The 17,123-nt window shown below is 49.3% G+C and overlaps 2 protein-coding genes and 1 long non-coding RNA gene across 55 annotated transcripts in view; 2 read left to right on the top strand and 1 right to left on the bottom strand.

The window, feature by feature from the left end:
* UBAP2L (ubiquitin associated protein 2 like) overlaps nucleotides 1-9,004 on the top strand; it is a 56,933-nt gene extending 47,929 nt beyond the window's left edge. For 11 of the 50 annotated variants that reach the window (XM_089299907.1, XM_089299900.1, XM_089299899.1 and 8 more), the window contains 6 exons: nucleotides 32-249; nucleotides 752-857; nucleotides 5,113-5,180; nucleotides 6,817-7,014; nucleotides 7,432-7,482; nucleotides 8,247-8,860. In XM_089299907.1, coding sequence (XP_089156033.1) covers nucleotides 32-249; nucleotides 752-857; nucleotides 5,113-5,180; nucleotides 6,817-7,014; nucleotides 7,432-7,482; nucleotides 8,247-8,342 — 737 coding nt within the window. In that variant the 3' untranslated portion in view covers nucleotides 8,343-8,860. Of the gene's footprint in view, nucleotides 1-31; nucleotides 250-751; nucleotides 858-1,995; nucleotides 2,398-5,112; nucleotides 5,181-6,816; nucleotides 7,015-7,431; nucleotides 7,483-8,246; nucleotides 8,861-8,893 lie in introns of those variants that run through there. The other 39 variants (XM_089299902.1, XM_070077645.2, XM_070077634.2 and 36 more) reach the window with 6 other exon arrangements.
* Nucleotides 8,689-10,033, bottom strand: LOC127493557 (uncharacterized). Its single transcript, XR_007923835.3, has 2 exons — nucleotides 9,894-10,033; nucleotides 8,689-9,712 (listed from the first exon to the last, which is right to left on the bottom strand). It is a non-coding gene; the product is annotated as an uncharacterized LOC127493557 (long non-coding RNA).
* HAX1 (HCLS1 associated protein X-1) lies at nucleotides 9,958-12,519 on the top strand. 4 transcript variants are annotated; one of them, XM_008264383.5, is made up of 7 exons: nucleotides 9,958-10,095; nucleotides 10,615-10,909; nucleotides 11,057-11,244; nucleotides 11,624-11,675; nucleotides 11,801-11,907; nucleotides 12,037-12,127; nucleotides 12,267-12,519. In XM_008264383.5, exons 2-7 carry the CDS (start codon nucleotides 10,678-10,680, stop codon nucleotides 12,350-12,352), a joined length of 756 nt encoding a protein of 251 aa, XP_008262605.1. In that variant the 5' UTR covers nucleotides 9,958-10,095; nucleotides 10,615-10,677; the 3' UTR covers nucleotides 12,353-12,519. The 4 variants fall into 4 exon arrangements, 2 of the variants coding, with proteins under 2 accessions (XP_008262605.1, XP_002715503.3); XM_002715457.6 differs by having other exon boundaries at nucleotides 9,959-10,095; nucleotides 10,653-10,909; XR_016210597.1 differs by lacking the exon at nucleotides 11,801-11,907.
* The last annotated feature ends 4,604 nt before the right edge of the window (nucleotides 12,520-17,123 follow it).

Raw genomic sequence — 17,123 nt, 5'->3', positions numbered from 1 at the left:
AGGCAGGTACATGCAGCTTCTCCTGTCACAGGTGACCTCACAAAGTTCGGCCGTGGGGATGCCTCCTCCCCTGCCCCGGCCACCACCTTGGCCCAGCCCCAACAGAACCAGACGCAGACTCACCACACCACGCAGCAGACATTCCTGAACCCGGCGCTGCCTCCTGGCTACAGTTACACCAGCCTGCCATACTACACAGGGGTCCCGGGCCTCCCCAGCACCTTCCAGTATGGGCCTGCTGTGTTCCCTGTGAGTACCTTGGGGTGAAGGTTTCTAGTCCTGGAGTATAGGTTCTAGCCCTACCTGCTTTTGGCTGTTCTGGATGACTTTAGTAATGGTTGAGGAGGAATCATTTCCATCTCCAGCCTGGGAGTGGGAGTAGGGCTGGAACTGGTACAATTAGGCTGTAGATTACCTGTTCTTAGAATTAGCCAATATAAGAAATACATGAAATTTGTATACCTTACATAAAATAAAAAGAATTAGCCTGAGGGGGAGTGTGATACCATACAGCTTTGACTGTCATTCATTCCCTGCTATACCACTGCCCCTCTTCCTCCGAATGACCATTTCATGACTTCACTGGTAGATTCTGGCAGTATTAGGAAGGATCCCATTGTCACTAAGCAAACAGTGGCCAGTGTATATCAGAATAGGCAGCCATGTGTATACCCAGTCCCTGGAGTAGGACAGGAGGAACGATGGCATCCTGCTGCCATTTCACTGGTGTTCTGGCCTTTTTACTCTTCAGGTGGCTCCTACCTCTTCCAAGCAGCATGGTGTGAACGTCAGTGTGAATGCATCGGCCACCCCTTTCCAACAGCCGAGCGGATATGGGTCTCATGGATACAACACTGGTAAGTTCCCCTTGCCTGACTCACTGGTATTTGTGGGGTGTTATTGGGTCAGTTTCAGGGAGGCAGACATGTGGATTGCGCAGATGGGTTTGGTGAGAATGTGCTGCTCTCCTGACTTGGGTACCTGTGGGAGCAGCACTGCCATAGCAGCTTGGTCCAAGGACACGTGTCTACTACTTAACACTGGGAAGCCTCAAGGGCATCTGCTGGCCTAAACTTTGGGTGGGAATTAAGGCAAGCAGCCCCAAGATTTTGCTGAGCCATCAGTGGAGGGAAGTGTTAATATATATGGCACTCATAGTGTACGGGGACAGAATCCCTCAAGGGTTCATTGTTTCATAGCTAGCAAAATGACAGGTTTGGTTTAAATCTCTCTGTAGTACTACTTTACTTATATGGCTCCCTTTTTAGTCCCTGGCTGGAAGATCTGAGATACAGAGAAAAAGGAGTAGGCATTGCTACTACTCAATAGAGAACTGGACTGGGAGAGTCAGACCTGTAGTTTCCTTCATTTGTACAGCTGGTCTTTTTCTCAAAAGTCTGTTTGCATATTTGATGATAGAACAGGAAGTGTAGGAATCTTCTGGATGGGTATTGATCTAAAAGATACCTAGCCTCTCCCTTGCTTCCATATCTGACATCTGTGCTCCACTTTGAGAGGATGAGAGTGAGAAGGAGTCTTTGAATAAAACAATTCCATCTACTTTTTTTTAAAATCGACTTGTAGATGAATATGGGGAGGGGATTGCTAGGGGCTCGGGGTGAGGGTTGTCCTTCTAAACTCTCAACTCATGACAGTTTGGATAGGGCAACATCTGTGTTCTGCACCCTTGTGTGAGCTTCAGGTGGGAATACTGCCAAGGTGTTCAGTAATTAGGAAGCTAGCTGAGCTGAGTGAGCACAGAAGGCAGTAGGTCTAGGAATGAAAAGCCAGGTGCAGATTTGAACTGTGCTACCTAAAGAGAGGTAGCGCATCTGATTCTGGAATTTCTAGCTTCTTGCCTCCCTTAAGACTTCAGAAACCTGTTGTAACAGGCCTTTGAGAACCCCCAGTTCACAACCTCACAGAGGGCTGTTGTCATTTTATTACTCATCAACCTCTAAATTCATTTATTTTTATGTATTTGATTCCTTTTAGGAAGAAAATATCCACCCCCTTACAAGCATTTCTGGACGGCTGAGAGCTAATTTGGCCCAAGGCTGGGGGCTGTGTTTTGTGTGTGTGTGTAAATTTGCACTGAAGTCTTGTTTCAGAAACCAGACCACTGAGGAGAGCCTGCTGAGCTGAGGCCATAGCCTGCGTGGCTTGGGGAAATGAGTTGGTGGATACCTTCTGGGCTTTTGAACTTGCCCCTTCCCCATTTCCCTCTCCCCCATGTGTCTGACCCTGTCTTACCCATTTCGAATTCAAGCGGTGCAGCACCTCCGAAGCATCAATGCACACACCTGCTGTTGCTTTTGATTTCTGGAAGGCATGTAGTTTCAACTTGTAACAAAAATATTTGTAGTCTTCAATAAACTGTGGTATTTCTTTAGCTAACTCTGGCGTTCTTTCCGTGCATGTCTTTCTGGACCCTAGGAACCAATGTTGTGCTATGGATGACGGGTGGAGGGTGGTTTTTTTCCTTCAAACCCCAGCATAGCCAAAGGCTGTTAACTTTTCAGTATGGTATTTTTATTAAGGAAGGAGGAGGAGAAACAGCCTCAGTTTCCAGCCTGTTGATTGGTTGGTAAAGAAAGGTATTTGTAGAAAATTCCTGATTTCCCATGCTTATTATCTCTTCACTCTTCCATTTGTTTCCCACATAAGCAGAGGGTAAAGGACAGAAACGTTTAGTGTCATATCATGGTGAAAGGCAGAAGAGATGGTATTCAGAGTTGTTTTTAGGGAAGTATCTTCCAAGCCTTAAATCCCCCAACTGGTTCCCCAGGGCCAAGTGGCTGACTGAGGGCTGATAAAGTCATCAGTAAAAACTGCTAGCCTGGAGCATTGTTCTTAGTCCCTAAATGGCTTTTTAGAGATTGTGGATTACTAGTTGTCTATATCTGTGGGTCCAGCTAAGGATGTGTGGAGAAGTTTGATCAGACATCTCCTTGATTATTGAGATTCTGATACTCGTCCCTTTAATTAGTATATACCCTCAGCCCTTAAGCGTTCACTTGGACAGCCACATGCCTACGACTGTTGGTTAACTGGAAACAGTGGTTTCTGTTTTCCTTATATTTTTTCCCAATCTTTTGGAGTTACCATGCTGTGAGAGATGGGGTCTTATTTCTCCCTACTAGCCACATTGTGTTGGTATAATTACTGCTATTAGGGAGTAAGCAGCGTGTTGAAGCAGAAAGGAAAGAAGGGAGCTCCAGTCTGAGGATCATTCTAGTAAGTGGTGAGATGGTAGGGATCCCATTATTTTTTAGGGTCTCTGATTTTTACATAGGCCATCTGTCACGGCTGCTATACAAAGCATCCTCTCTGTTTCCTGCATTTCCAGTCCCTTCAACTTCACATCCAGGTTAAGGCCTCTGAACTGAAAGGTTTTAGTTTTTCTGTTTTGTTTCCCAGCTAGCCCAGTTTCTGGGAAAAGTGAGATCAGATAGGGAAGAATTTAGTATTGAAGTGCTCCTACCACCCAGCTTGAGAATACAGTTAGTCATTTCTCCCAATCTCTGTAGGCAGCCTGGCCTCACTTTGCTGAGATTGACCAAGTAAGCTGTTTGAGCCTTTGTAGTAAAGATAAATCATTGTCTTCTATGGTTTGTTTTTAAAATGTTCTGTTTATATCCTGTTTATACCACCATCATTCTCAACCCTCCTACACAAACCTCCTTGTTAACTTGGGTTTTCCATAACTGAACTGTTCTTAAACTTAATGTCTGTTACCAGTGATTTACCAGATGGACACCTCGAGTTTGAAAGAAGAGAGAAAAAAATGCACCTGTAGCTCCTAAAGAGGCTCTTTTATTAGTCCCTCCTTATGCTTTAGCACCTTTAACATGAGAGTGAATAACCTGGAAATGGGGACATGTTTTCTCTTGCTTGGTTTCCATAGTTCTGCTCTCCCAGTTTGTGCTTGATCCTTCCCAGAACTTAGGGTAGGGGAGGGTTTTGCACTTCTATAGGAAGATTCTAAAGTAGACAGTCGAAAGTGGACTGAGCTTCTGAAGGCTGTCCTTGTAGGTGTTGGAAGAATTTGAGTTATAGAGTTTGAAGGGGGATTATTGAATTGTGAGTGGAGGATTTCTTATTTGTGTTTTAGTCACTCAGGCACACTACTTCTAAAAATAAATTTCCATCATAAGACCATTATGATCCAAGGACAGACAAAAGTACAGAGGTTTCTGATTTCATTTTATCTGCATGGAAACTTCATAGGAATTGATCTTTTTAGAAGTCATGCTTTAAATTCCTAGTTAAATTTTGTGTCCTCTAATCTTTATTGGAGTGTAGTAGCTACATTTCCATTTGATAAGTATAAAATGAAGTGATATACTACTCTGGTTTGCTTGAAGTTGCAGTGGCAGAAAGGAACTTTTCCAACAGGAAAAGTTGGAATGTGGGTTAGAGATTGTACGAGGAAGCTGAAGTTGTAAACTGACATTGAGATTTAGCGTTTCACCCAGACTAAAGCAGATAGCCTATCCTGTCTTTCTATCTCTTCCCACCTTTCCTTGTTCAGGCTTAAATTATGTAAATAGAAATTTATCAGTTCTTTAAATCAAGTTTATGGCCTAGGAGCTCCAAGAATGGAGAAGCTGGACTGAGACTGAAGTGCTGTCAGAGTTGGCCTGTTCCTCTGACACTTTCCTTGTGTTGTGGAGGTCACAGATGTTGTCCCAAAGTGTCTTTTCAGGAACAGAAAGCCAGGCTATCCAGATCTTCAGGGGCAGGACTGAGTAGTATTTGGGTGGACTGATTTTCAAAGGACATTAAAAAAAGTTAAATTCCTGTTGGGGTCTGGCACTGAAGTGTTTCTGAAAATTGTCTATGCTAATGAGGTTTGGTTTTATTTCCTTGGTACTCCCACCCCAAGTAACATACCTCACTGTTCACACATGTACTCAGTACACACCTGGAAAGAGCTAAAGAGTGTTTAGGGAGCCTTTGTGTCTCTCAGAGCTGACCTGAAGATGGAAAAACAGACCATAATTCCTTTGCAGAACTATAGCTAGAAAGGCTGCAGACTCACCTCACCTCAGGAACAGGCACCAGGCAGCTAGCTAAGCTAACCCTCCTGTCTGTTTCCTCCTCCCCCAGGTGTATCAGTCACCTCCAGTAACACGGGCGTGCCAGATATCTCGGGTTCTGTGTACTCCAAAACCCAGGTAGGTGCCTGGCTCCGGACAGAAATGGAAAGAGAGCTGGACGTAGAGGAGGTAGAGTGCCGTGATGGAAATACAGTGGGGAACCACCCTAGGCAAGGTGTCAGGAAACCCACCTTACCTTTTCTTTAAAAAAAAAAAAAAAAAAAAAAAAAAAAATTCAGTGGTCTCATTTATTTATTTAATTAAAGAAAATTATTTAAGAGACAGTGCGAGTGAGCTTCTATTCACTGGTTCCCTCCCTAGATGGCCTCAATGGCCAGGGCTGAGCAGACACTGAAGCCAGGAACTGGAACGCAATTCAGGTCTCCCACAGGGGTGGCAGTAACCCAGCTTACTTACTACCTAAGCCATCATTGCTGCCTTCCTTGGATTCCCATTAGCAGGAAGCTGGATTCAGGAGCCGGAGCTGGGAAGTGAACCCAGGCACTCTGATACAGGATGTGGGCATCCCAACCAGCCTTTTTTTTTTTTTTTAAACCACTAGCCCAAATGCCTGTTCCCATCCAACCTCTTCTAAAATCATTCGTCGTCTTGGGACTTCATCTTTTTCTATGAAGTCTAAATTTGGCCCTCTGAAAAACCAAGTGAGGTGTGGCAAATTATTGTGAGGTATCACATGAATTACTGTGGCAGCTGCCCTGGCCACTTTACCCAACACATAGCCTTTTCATAACTTTTGAAGAGAACAATATGGAAATGAAAGGAGACTAGTTCGATTCACTCTTTGTAAGCCTATAAAGGAGTGGGAATGGGAAAAGAGACAACCCAGTAATGAAACAACAGATGTGAGTCATCCCCAGCTTTGTGTTCTGGTGCCTTTAGCCTTTATCAGCATAAGTAATTCAGCTTGTAAAGTGCTAGCGTTTGGAGGAATGCTTCTGACAGCTAAAACCTTCCAACACTCAAGTGTGTGTTCATTTCTTTTGAAATATCCAAGGAGTTTTAACTTTTACCCACTCCAGGGGGCAGGTATGCCAAGATTAATCACATTTTGCTGTGTTTCTTATACGACAATAGATGCAGCAAAATACTTTCACATACATCCTCATTTGATTCTCAACAGAGAGGGTGGTAGCATCCTTGTTGTGTTTTTGTTGTTGTTGTTGTTGTTGTTGTTAAGATTTACCCATTTATTTGAAAGAGTTACAGAGAGACAGAGGCAGAGAGAAAGGTCTTCCATCTGCTGATTCACTCCCCAGATGGCCACAACAGCCAAAGGTTGAGCCAATTCGATCCAAAGCCAGGAGCCTCTTCTGGGTCTCCCATGTGGGTGCAGGGACCCAAAGACTTGGGCCATCCTCCCCTGCCTTCCCAGGCACACCAGCAGGGAGCTGGATGGAAGTGAAGCAGCTGAGACTTGAACCCTTGAGTGCCCATATGGGATGCTGGCACTGCAGGTGGCGGCTTTATCCCCTTCGCCACAGCACAGGCCCCAGCATCCTTATTTTACGGATGAAACAGGCTGAGATTGAGGCTGCAGGGCTATGCAGAGCTGGACTGAGACTGACTTGCAGAGGTGCTGGTGCTTGTGTGACGCCAGGCTGCTTTCTGAGGGGAGGGGAGCTTGGGCTGGAATACTGCCCAGGATGAGCTTGCTGATCCCTTGTACTCTCTCCCCTCCTGTCCTCCTGGATAGCAGTCTTTTGAGAAACAAGGTTTTCATTCCGGTACTCCTGCTGCCTCCTTCAACTTGCCTTCAGCCCTAGGAAGTGGGGGGCCCATCAATCCGGCCACAGCTGCTGCCTACCCACCTGCCCCCTTTATGCACATTCTGACCCCCCATCAGCAGCCGCACTCCCAGATCCTTCACCATCACCTGCAGCAGGATGGCCAGGTAATAGCCCTTCCCCCTCTCTCCTTTCCCTTCCTCTTCCTCCCCCTCCCTTAAAACTGCCTCCCCTCTCCTTTTCTTTCCCTTCCTTACCACCACCTTCACCCAACCCCTCCCCAGCGCCAGCCATGGGCACACAGCACATACAGACACAAGCGCACATAACACGAGCGGCCGGCAAAGGAAACGTCAGGGAAGGGGCCAGAATGAAACCCTTTTTGCCCAGTTCCTTTGGTGCCTTTTTCCTCCACCTCCTCCCGTGGCAGAGTATTCCTCATCCCATCAGACCTGGGTCACACCTCCCCTCTTACCTCTCCCAGCCTTCCCCCTTCCCCAGCATAATAGCTTCCCCTTCTAATGGTGGAGTTCTATTGTCAAAGTTTGTCCCTTTATTTTCCATATATCCTGGTTCTGCCTCAGCTACCATATTTGCAGATGATTCTCTGTTGCCAGCGCCAGCAGGAGGAGCAGGTAATGAAACTGAATGATGATATGCTCGAACCCACTCCTTTCAGTCCCCACTGCACCTCCACAGCCTCAGGGAACTTGGCAGAGGAAAGACTGCGCGGTCACAAATCGGGAGACACAAACACAAACACCTTGCTGAGCTCTCTGGCCTCCCCTCCTCTCCCTCCTCCCCTCCTCAACACCCTCTTTATCTTTCTACCCTTCCCAACTCTGGAAAACACTGGGTTACCAGAGTGGAAAAGATTCTTGGGTCAGCATCTGGAGCCTGAGGCCTCAGACTGTCTCCTACTTTTCCTGAAATGGGCTCACAGGTGGGATATGGGGTAGGGGTGGGGATTCATGGGGTGGTGCAAGTGACCTCTCCATCAGAGGTGGTTGGGGAGCCCAAATCAGGGATGCCTTGCTGTCAAATTGAGGCATTTATGAGGGCCATTGAAATTGAAATCTGTCTTCTCAGTGGTCTTAGCCTTTTGTTCAGAGCTGGGGAGGGTGCTGGGGTAATAGGAAAGGTAGAATTACAAATGAATACCACTGACTCACTATCTTACTCCAAAGGTATCTTGCCTTCTTTTCATCCTCCCTGTTTAAAAGTGAAAAACGCATTCTTGTAGACCGACGTTTCTGTGATTGAGAAGTTAAGTGTATTGTAGTTTCTAAGCAAGGGGAATGGGAGAACAAGATAGCACATCTCCACCTGAAGATGTTACAAATTTGTCCCACTAACTAGACGCCTTTTTCCTCCTCATCATCCTCCCATTCCCCTGCAGACGGGCAGCGGGCAACGTAGCCAGACCAGCTCCATCCCGCAGAAGCCCCAGACCAACAAGTCTGCCTACAACAGCTACAGCTGGGGGGCCAACTGAGGCCCTGCCCTCTTCTCCCGGTCCCATCTCCTGAGAGGGCTTCTCAGCCTGGAAACTATGGAAACAGCATCAAAGAGAGGAAAATGGGGGGAGGCCCGCTGCCCCCACCCCAGCGGCCCACCCTATGCCTCAGCTTCATGTCTGTCCCATCCCCACCCTGCTGTGTGTATTATAGGATTTGTATTTTTTTGTTTCCTTCCTTTCCTCTTCCTCCTCCTCTCCCCTTGCATTCAAGATTATGAAACTTTGCTGTGGGCCCTGCCCTGCCTTCATTCCTCCTGTTCACCCTGGTGGTGGATGGGTGAAGTGGGGAGGGGGGCCCCCAAATATATATCAGCCCAACAGCCCTAAGTCTCCTCCTTTATTATTAGGAAAACAAAACAACAACAAAATGGCGTCATGAATATGAACAGCATTGTCAGATGAAATTAGTTGAAGTGTTTTTTTTTTTTTTTTTGTACTGTGTCCTCGAATTTAATGGATTAATGTGTCTTGTATATATAAAAAGAAAACCTCTACCTTCAGCCTCTGCCCATTCTTGCTCCGTCTAGGACATCCTCAGTCTCGCCGGTGACCAGCTTGGTGAATAAGTATTACTGTACCAACTGGGCCGCCTCTGGCGGGCCCCGAAGGCAGTGGAATAAAATATCTTCGCCCTTTAAGAACTCTGACCTTAATGTGCTAGTATCTTGCCCCCTAAGAATCTCACAACCCGGTGACTGGAAAGAACCACCACAGATCTCCATTTCCTCAGAAACCGCTGCGTCGAAGGGAGAGGGGTGCAGGCGGCTGGCCGGGGGGCGGACCCAGGGGAGGAAGGGCGGCGCCCAGTCCGAGGACGACCTGGCCCAGCGCGGGAGCCGCCGCAGCGGCCGTGCCCACCCCTGAGACCAGCAGGTCCAGAGCGGGGCCCGCGGTGGGCACGAGAGCACCTGGAGAGACGCCTTCAAAAGTCAACGGCATGGAAACTTCCTTTCCGGGGCTCTTCGCTAACTTCCCTTCCCTTAGCTCTTAAACTTCAAGTCCTTTATCTTGCCGGCTGCAGAACTTTAGAACAAAGAACCCTGTATAGTTAGGACAAACTCCTAGGACCAGTAGCTGGAGAGAGGAAGCTCCCTTGCCCCCGTCTCTCCTCAACCCTGGAGAATGGTAAAGCATTTTGTCCTCTCAGACGTCATCCAGATCAGTGTGGAGACAAAGCGGAGGGCGCCACGGAGCCCAGGCAGCGTCTGCAGGCAGTGGGCCACCGCTGCCGTCCTCGGGCGTGGGGCGGCGGGGCGAGGAAGGGTCTCGGGCCGGTCCGTTACGCGCTCGGGCTGCCCTCTGGCGGCTTTTTCCGGGAGACCATCAGAGTCGAACTCTCGAAACCCCTGTTGGATCGGGTTGGTCGACAGTAAGGAAAATCGACTTAGGATGGCGGAGATCACTGGGAAGTGGAAATGCGCCGCGCCCGCTCCCCTTGCAGAAAACCGCTCTCCAAAAGGTTGGGTGAACACAGCTTTTCACGTTTCAGAACCCTCCGCCCCGCTTCCCCGCCCACATCCGGCTTACAGACGTTTTACGACAATTCGTCCGGATCGCGGGTTTGCTTTCCGGTAGCGTGGACGGACGCTCCGCTCGGTTTCCGACACCGTCGCGCAGGCCCCCTCCTGGGCTACGTGGGGGGGAGGGGGTTCAAAGGTTCAAGTCCCAACACGGGAATGAGCCTCTTTGACCTCTTCCGGGGCTTTTTCGGCTTTTCTGCACCTCGGAGGTGAGAGTAGGTCCGGGTCAGAGAAGGGAGAGGCTCTTCTCGGGGCTGCTTGACCCCGTCACCCTATTTCTTGGAAAGAAAAAAGAAAAACAACCTTTCCCCACCCTGCAACTTCTGCGGAGCGCAGGAGGTCGCAACCTTGAGCACTCACCCCGGGACAGTAATCAGGGCGGTCGTTAAGAGGCGGAGAAACAGTAACCTAAGTCTCTCCTACCTAGGGTGATGCAACAGGGACCTGGGCGGGGAAGACAATGGGGGCTTGGGGAAGAGGAAGTGAGCCAGGTCCTGGGGAGAGGGGAGGGGCTGGGGGGCGCTGAGGAGGCACGGGGGAAAGATGCCCTGAGGGGAGTTGCAAAGTCAGGACCGACGGATGAAAACAGGAAGAAAAGCCAGAGCTGTCCGCTGATAGATTTGGACCTGACAACTTGCTTTCCAGTGGCCCCGCCTCCCCCCCCCCCCCCAGCTTCCTAGACCCCGCTTTTGCGTACTTTGGTACTTTGATTTCATGGCTTAAAACAGTGCTGAAATCTTGGTGGCCGATCTGCCTCCGCCTTCAGCCACAGAGATCCCTTCTTTGGAGGGATGACTCGAGATGAAGATGAGGATGATGAAGAAGAGGAAGAAGCCACATGGGGCCATGGGAGCTCCAGGTTTCCTGGTTCCCAACCCCCGGAGGAATTTGGATTCAGCTTCAACTTCAGTCCGGGAGGAGGGATGCGTTTCCATGATAACTTCGGCTTTGATGACCTAGTCCGGGATTTCAATAGCATCTTCAGCGAGATGGGGGCCTGGACCTTGCCTTCCCATGCTCCCGGTGTGTGGACTTCCCGGAGGGAGAACCCGTGGTTTCTAGGGGGCTGGTGGGTGAGTGAGCTTGCAGGGAGTGGGAAATGCGAGAAGGCTGATGATTTCAGGGAGCTTAAAGAGCCCAGGCTCTTTCCCACCTGCACCCTTTCTGCAGAGCTTCCAGGTCCCGAGTCAGAGCCGGCTGGTGAGAGACCACGGCGGGGACAGACGCTTCGAGACTCAATGCTTAAGTACCCAGATAGCCACCAGCCCAGGATCTTTGGGGGGGCCGTGGAGAGTGATGCAGGAACTGAGTCTTCCAAACCAGCAGCAGACTGGGGCTCCCAGAGGCCTTTCCACAGGGTGAGTACCCACCCCGTGTGAGCCTGAAGCCACTAACAGCACAGAGACCAGGATCCTCCTCGGAATCCTATACATTTGAGTTGGAAGTCCAGGCCTTCCACTTAACTCTGCTGATTTTACGTTTCTTGTAGGATCTCATTGGAGGGAGGGAGGGGAATGGGAGTTCTGTTTCTTTAAAAAAGAAAAAAAAAAATCCACCGGTTTAGATGAGTGCTTGTCCTGGGAAGCTTTCTTGGTAGAAGGCCGTGGAGCAGTAGGTAGAGTTGTCGGGACCGCAGGTGCTCCTCCTGGGGGCGGGGGTGGGGGGGTCAGGACTTAGGAGTAGTTTGAGGCTTTCGCTTCGGAAGGTGTCTCTTCATCTGTGTGGCTTCTTCTGCAGTTTGATGATGTGTGGCCTGTGACTCCCCATCCCCGGGCCAGAGAGGACAACGGTGAGTCTGGAGAGAGGGCGCGTGTTCCGTCCCCCGTCCCCCGCTGCAGATCTGCCCTGCCACACTGGTCCTCTTTCTTCCCCTTGGACTCTGTCTCCTGGTTCTTAATCTCGGTGCCTTTCCAGATCTTGATTCCCAGGTTTCCCAGGAGGGTCTTGGCCCAGTTCTGCAGCCTCAGCCCAAATCCTATTTCAAGAGTATCTCTGTGACCAAGATCACTAAGCCAGACGGGGTGAGTGAGTGAGAGAGGGGAGTGAAAGGAAGCCAGCCAGCGAATGCCCTGGAAAGAGGGCTCTGTCAAAAGAGACCGCTGACTCGCCCTTAGTGATGTTGGCAACATGGCGGGGGCTTCTCCCTGCAGGCCGTGGAGGAACGCCGGACTGTGGTGGACAGTGAGGGCCGCTCGGAGACCACGGTGACCCGGCAGGAGGCAGACGGCAGTCCGAGAGGCGGTGAGTTAGGGGCACGGTTCAAGGGGGTCCGCCGTGTCACTGCCTGCGGAAGGGACGCATTCTCTGTGGTCTTTCGTATTCTCTCCCCTTGCCCCGTCCAGGCTCTTCAGTGGCTTACTGTATGATTTTTTTCCCTTAGATCCAGAATTACCGAGGTCTCCATCCCTGGATGATGCCTTTTCCATCCTGGATTTGTTCCTAGGACGTTGGTCCCGGTCCCGGTAGCCTTGTTACCCCTCAGGGGTCTCCAGGTCCCCCTGCACTGCCCACCATCAGCGAACTGGGCTGCTTCTCCTGCCCACTTCAGGGGCTTGGGTGTGTGCACCAGGAGGCTGGGGCAGGTCAGTGTGTCACCTGCCCAGACTGACCAATAAAACCTCTATTTATGCTAATTTCTTGTTCTTGGTTTTGTCAAGGCTGTTTTATTTCCCGGAACCATGCAGAGCTTCTCAGATTATCTTGACTCACAGCCTTCTCCTTATTTGATTTTTTTTCCCCATTTCCAAAACCTGATTTGATAAGGAAGGATCAGATACCAGCAGAAAATCATCTTCGTACGAGATGACATAATTTCAGGAACATTCCTTTAAAAAGGATGCATCAGATTCCAAAAAAAAAAGGGGGTGGGGGATGTGTGTACCCGGGGTAGCTGCTTCCTCAGTCAGTCTCAGGGTCACTGAGTAACAGTTGTGAGATGATCTGAGGGTCCCGTGGATAAATGCTTCTGCTCCACTGGCACTGGCTGTGCTTCTGGTTTTTTTTGTTTGTTTGTTTTTGTTTTTAACTTTTATTTAATGAATAGAAATTTCCAAAGTACAGCTTATGGATTACAATGGCTTCCCCCCCATAACGTCCCTCCCACCCGCAACCCTCCCCTTTCCTACTCCCTCTCCCCTTCCATTCACATCAAGATTCATTTTCGATTCTCTTTATATACAGAAGATCAGTTTAGCATACATTAAGTAAAGATTTCAACAGTTTGCTCCCACACAGAAACATAAAGTGAAAAATACTGTTTAAGTACTAGTTATAGTGTGCTTCTGTTTTTATGTACATTTGAGGAAGTGTAAGCATAAGTAGCACAAATATCCCTAGTTCCTTTTCTCATCACGAAGGTTTTCACACTGGTTAAGAGTGACAGATCTGGGGCAGGTGTGCGGCACAGCGGGGTAAGCTGCTGCTTGGGGGGCCACACCCCTGTCAGGGTGCTGGTTTGCATCCCCTGTGCTCCAGCTCCCTGCTGACGCACCCAGGAAGGCAGCAGATCGTGACTCAAGTACTTGGGTTCCACCCATGTGGGAGACCAGCAGTGAAGCTCCTGGCTTCAGATCAGCAGAGCTGCAGCCATTGTGGGCATTTAGGGAGTGAACCAGCAGATGGAAGACCTCTCTCTCTCTTTCCTCTCTTGCTCTGCCTTTCAAATAAAAAAAAAAATATTAAAAAAAAAAAATCATAGTTGTATTTAGTGGGACATATCTTCCCCCCTTTTTATTATTCTCTAATTTCTCTAGTATATAAGAATACTACAAGAGGGGCTGGTATTGTGGTTGAGTGGGTTAACTGCTGCCTGCCTATGGGGTACTGGTTTGAGTCCTGGCTGTTCCACCTTTTTTTTTTTTAAAAAAAAGATTTATTTATCTATTTATTTGAAAGGCAGAGTTACAGACAGAGAAAGACAGAAAGGTCTTCCAACCACTGGTTCACTCCCCAAATAGCCACAATGGGCAGGGCTGGGCCAGACCGGAGCCAGGAGCTTCATCCAGGTCCCTCAAATGGGTGCGGGGGCCCAAGGACATCTTCACTGCTTTTCCATGCTATTAGCAGGGAGCTAGATCAGAAGTAGAGCAGCTGGGCTGGCGCCGCAGCTCAATAGGCTAATCCACCTAGCGGCGCCGGCACACCGGGTTCTAGTCCCAGTCGGGGTGCCGGATTCTGTCCCGGTTGCCCCTCTTCCAGGCCAGCTCTCTGCTGTGGCCCGGGAGTGCAGTGAAGGATGGCCCAAGTGCTTGGGCCCTGCACCCCATGGGAGACCAGGAGAAGCACCTGGCTCCTGGCTTTGGATCAGTGCGGTGCGCTAGCTGCCGCAGCCATTGAGAGATGAACCAATGGAAAAGGAAGACCTCTCTCTCTCTCTCTTTCTCTCACTGTCCACTCTGCCTGTCCAAAAAAAAAAAAAAAAAGTAGAGCAGCTGGGACTGGAACAGGCGATACTAGCGCTGCAGAAACAGTCTATAGCAGTCTCTACCTGCTACACCACAGTGCCAGCCCCTGTTCTGCTTCTGATCTAGCTCCCTGCTACCATGCCTGGGAAAGCAGTAGAAGATGGCCCAAGTGCTTGGGCCCCTGCACCCATGTGGGAGATCGGAAGAAGCTCCTGGCTTTGGATTGGTACAGCTCTGACCATTACGGCCAACTAGGGAGTGAACCATTGGATGGAAGACCTCTCTCTCTGCCTCTCCTTCTCTCTCTGTGTTACTCTTTTAAATAAATAATTTTTTTTTAAAAAGGTTATAGATATCTCCCAAAAATGAGTTAAAGAATACAAAGAAAATAGAATTACAGCTGTCATGGTATTTGGGAGTTGATACCACAGATCAATGATGAAAGGTTGAGTTGTTTGGGGCTGGGATTGAAGTTGTGGCATAGTAGGTTGATCCTCCGCCTGCAGCTCTGGCATCCCATATGGATGCCGGCTCTGGTCCTGGCTGCTCCTCTTCAAATCAGCTCTCTGCTGTGGCCTGGGGAAGCAGTGGAGGATGGCCCAAGCACCTGGGCCTCTGCACCCATGTGGGAGACCCAGAAGAGGATCCTGGCTCCTGGGTTTGGATTGGCTCAGCTCCAGCTATTACAGTCATTTGGGGAGTGGACCAGTGGATGGAGGACCTTTCTCTCCGCCTCTCCCTCTCACTGTCTGTGACTCTATCCCTCAAATAAATAAATAAAATCTTAAAAAAAAAAAAAAAAGCCACTACCTGCAATGCCAGCATCCCATCTGGGCGCTGGTTCAAGTCCCAGCTGCTCTACTTCTGATCCAGTTCACTGTTAATGCACCTGGGAAAGCAGTGGAAGCTGGGTCCAGGTACTTGTGTCCCTGTACCCATGTGGAAGACCCAGTTGGCTCCTAACTTCAGCCTCACCCAGACGTGACTGTTGGAACCATCTGGGGAGTAAACCAGCAGATGAAAGACATCTCTGTGTATCTCCTTCTCACTCTAACTCTGTAAACAAACAAACAAGATTTTGGAAAAACTGGGGGAAAAAATAAAACAGCATTGGATCTCTAATACATTCTGGTCCAGACAGATTGAAGACCTCTTTCTCTCTGTCTCTCCCTCTCTCTGTCACTTAGCCTTTCAAAAAAAAATAAATAAATATGGCCGGCACCATGGCTCACTTGGTTAATCCTCCGCCTGCGGCGCCGGCATCCCATATGGGTGCCAGGTTCTAGTCCCAGCTGCCCCTCTAACAGTCCAGCTCTCTGCTGTGGAAGGCAGTGGAGGATGGCCCAAGTGCTTGGGCCCCTGCACCTGCATGGAGACCAGGAAGAAGCTCCTGGCTCCTGGCTTCAGATTGGCGTAGCTCCGGCTGTGGCGGCCATCTGGGGGAATGAACCAATGGAAGGAAGACCTTTCTCTCTGTCACTCTCTCACTGTCTATGACTCTACCTGTCAAATAAAAAAAAATCTAAAAAAAATAATAAAGCCTTTTTTAAAAGGCCAGCTTCCAGGTTATCCCTCACTGGGCTCTCTGGGGTACCTGCTATGTGTATCCACAATTTCCGAGCCTGAAAATACTGAATATTAGCAAGGATGTGAGGAAGTGTATCCCTGTTATACTCCTTGGGAGAGTGTGGATTAATGCATCATTTTTTTTTTCTGTAAAGCAATCTGGCAACACTCTGAAATTAAATATGCACATGCTGAATGAGCCTGCAATCTTCTCTGTGGTACATGCAAGGAAAGTTGTGTCTAGATTCACAAGGGGTCACATCTAAGAACATTTATTGCAGCATCATTTAGGGAAGCACTGTAAGAACTGCCTGTTGGGATTTTTATTTATTTGAGAGGCAGAGACATCTTCCATCCCCGGATTCACTCCCCAAATGGCCTCAGTGGGTGGAGCTGTGCTGATCAGAAGCCAGGAGCCAGGAACTTCTTCCAGGTCTCCCACAAGCGTGCAGGGGCCCAAGTGTCTGGGTCATCTTCTACTGCTTTCCCAGGCCATAGTAGAGAGCTGGATCAGAAGAGGAACAGCTGGGACTAGAACAGGCATCCATATGGGATGCTGGTGCCACAGGTGGAGGCTTAACCTACTGAGCCACAGTGCCGGACCCACCAGGTGCTTCTTCTGGGTCTCTCTCCCACGCGGGTGCAGGGGCCCAAGCACTTGAGCCATCTTGTACTGCTTTCCCAGGCCATAGCAGAGAGCTGGATCAGAAGAGGAGCAGCCGGGACACAAAACAGCACCCAAACGGGAGGCTGCAGGCAGCAGATTTATCTGCTATGCCACAGCGCCGCCCTGAGGAGTCAGTATTCTTAAAAACTTCCTGTGGCCAGTGCTGTGGCATAGTGGGTAAAGCCGCTGCCTGCAATGCCAGCATCCCATATGGGCTCCGGTTCGAGTCCCAGCTGCTCCACTTCCGATCCAGCTCTCTGCTATGTCCTGGGAAAGCAGTAGAGGATGGCCAAGAGCATGAACCTCTTGCACCCGCGTGGGAGACTCGGAGGAATTTCCTTGTTCCTGCCTTCGGATGGGCTCTGCTCCGGCTGTTGTGTCCACATGGGAGTGGACCAACAGATGGAAGACTCTGTGTTTCTCCCTCTCAGTAACTCTGCCTCTCAACTAAATAAACAAATATTTTTTTAAAAAAGTGAAAAATTCAGCAGAGATATTAGTAGCTGCACGATACAGAGAAGAGAGTCTATAGCTTAATTCCAGGCCCCTTACAGGCACACACATGCCACCACCAACAGCAACAACACCAGAAGAGCAGAGC

Source organism: Oryctolagus cuniculus, chromosome 7 (assembly GCF_051225735.1).
Source record: "Oryctolagus cuniculus isolate XC-2025 breed Fujian yellow rabbit chromosome 7, ASM5122573v1, whole genome shotgun sequence".
Lineage (NCBI taxonomy): Eukaryota > Metazoa > Chordata > Mammalia > Lagomorpha > Leporidae > Oryctolagus > Oryctolagus cuniculus.
This window is presented reverse-complemented; position numbering and strand designations above follow the sequence as displayed.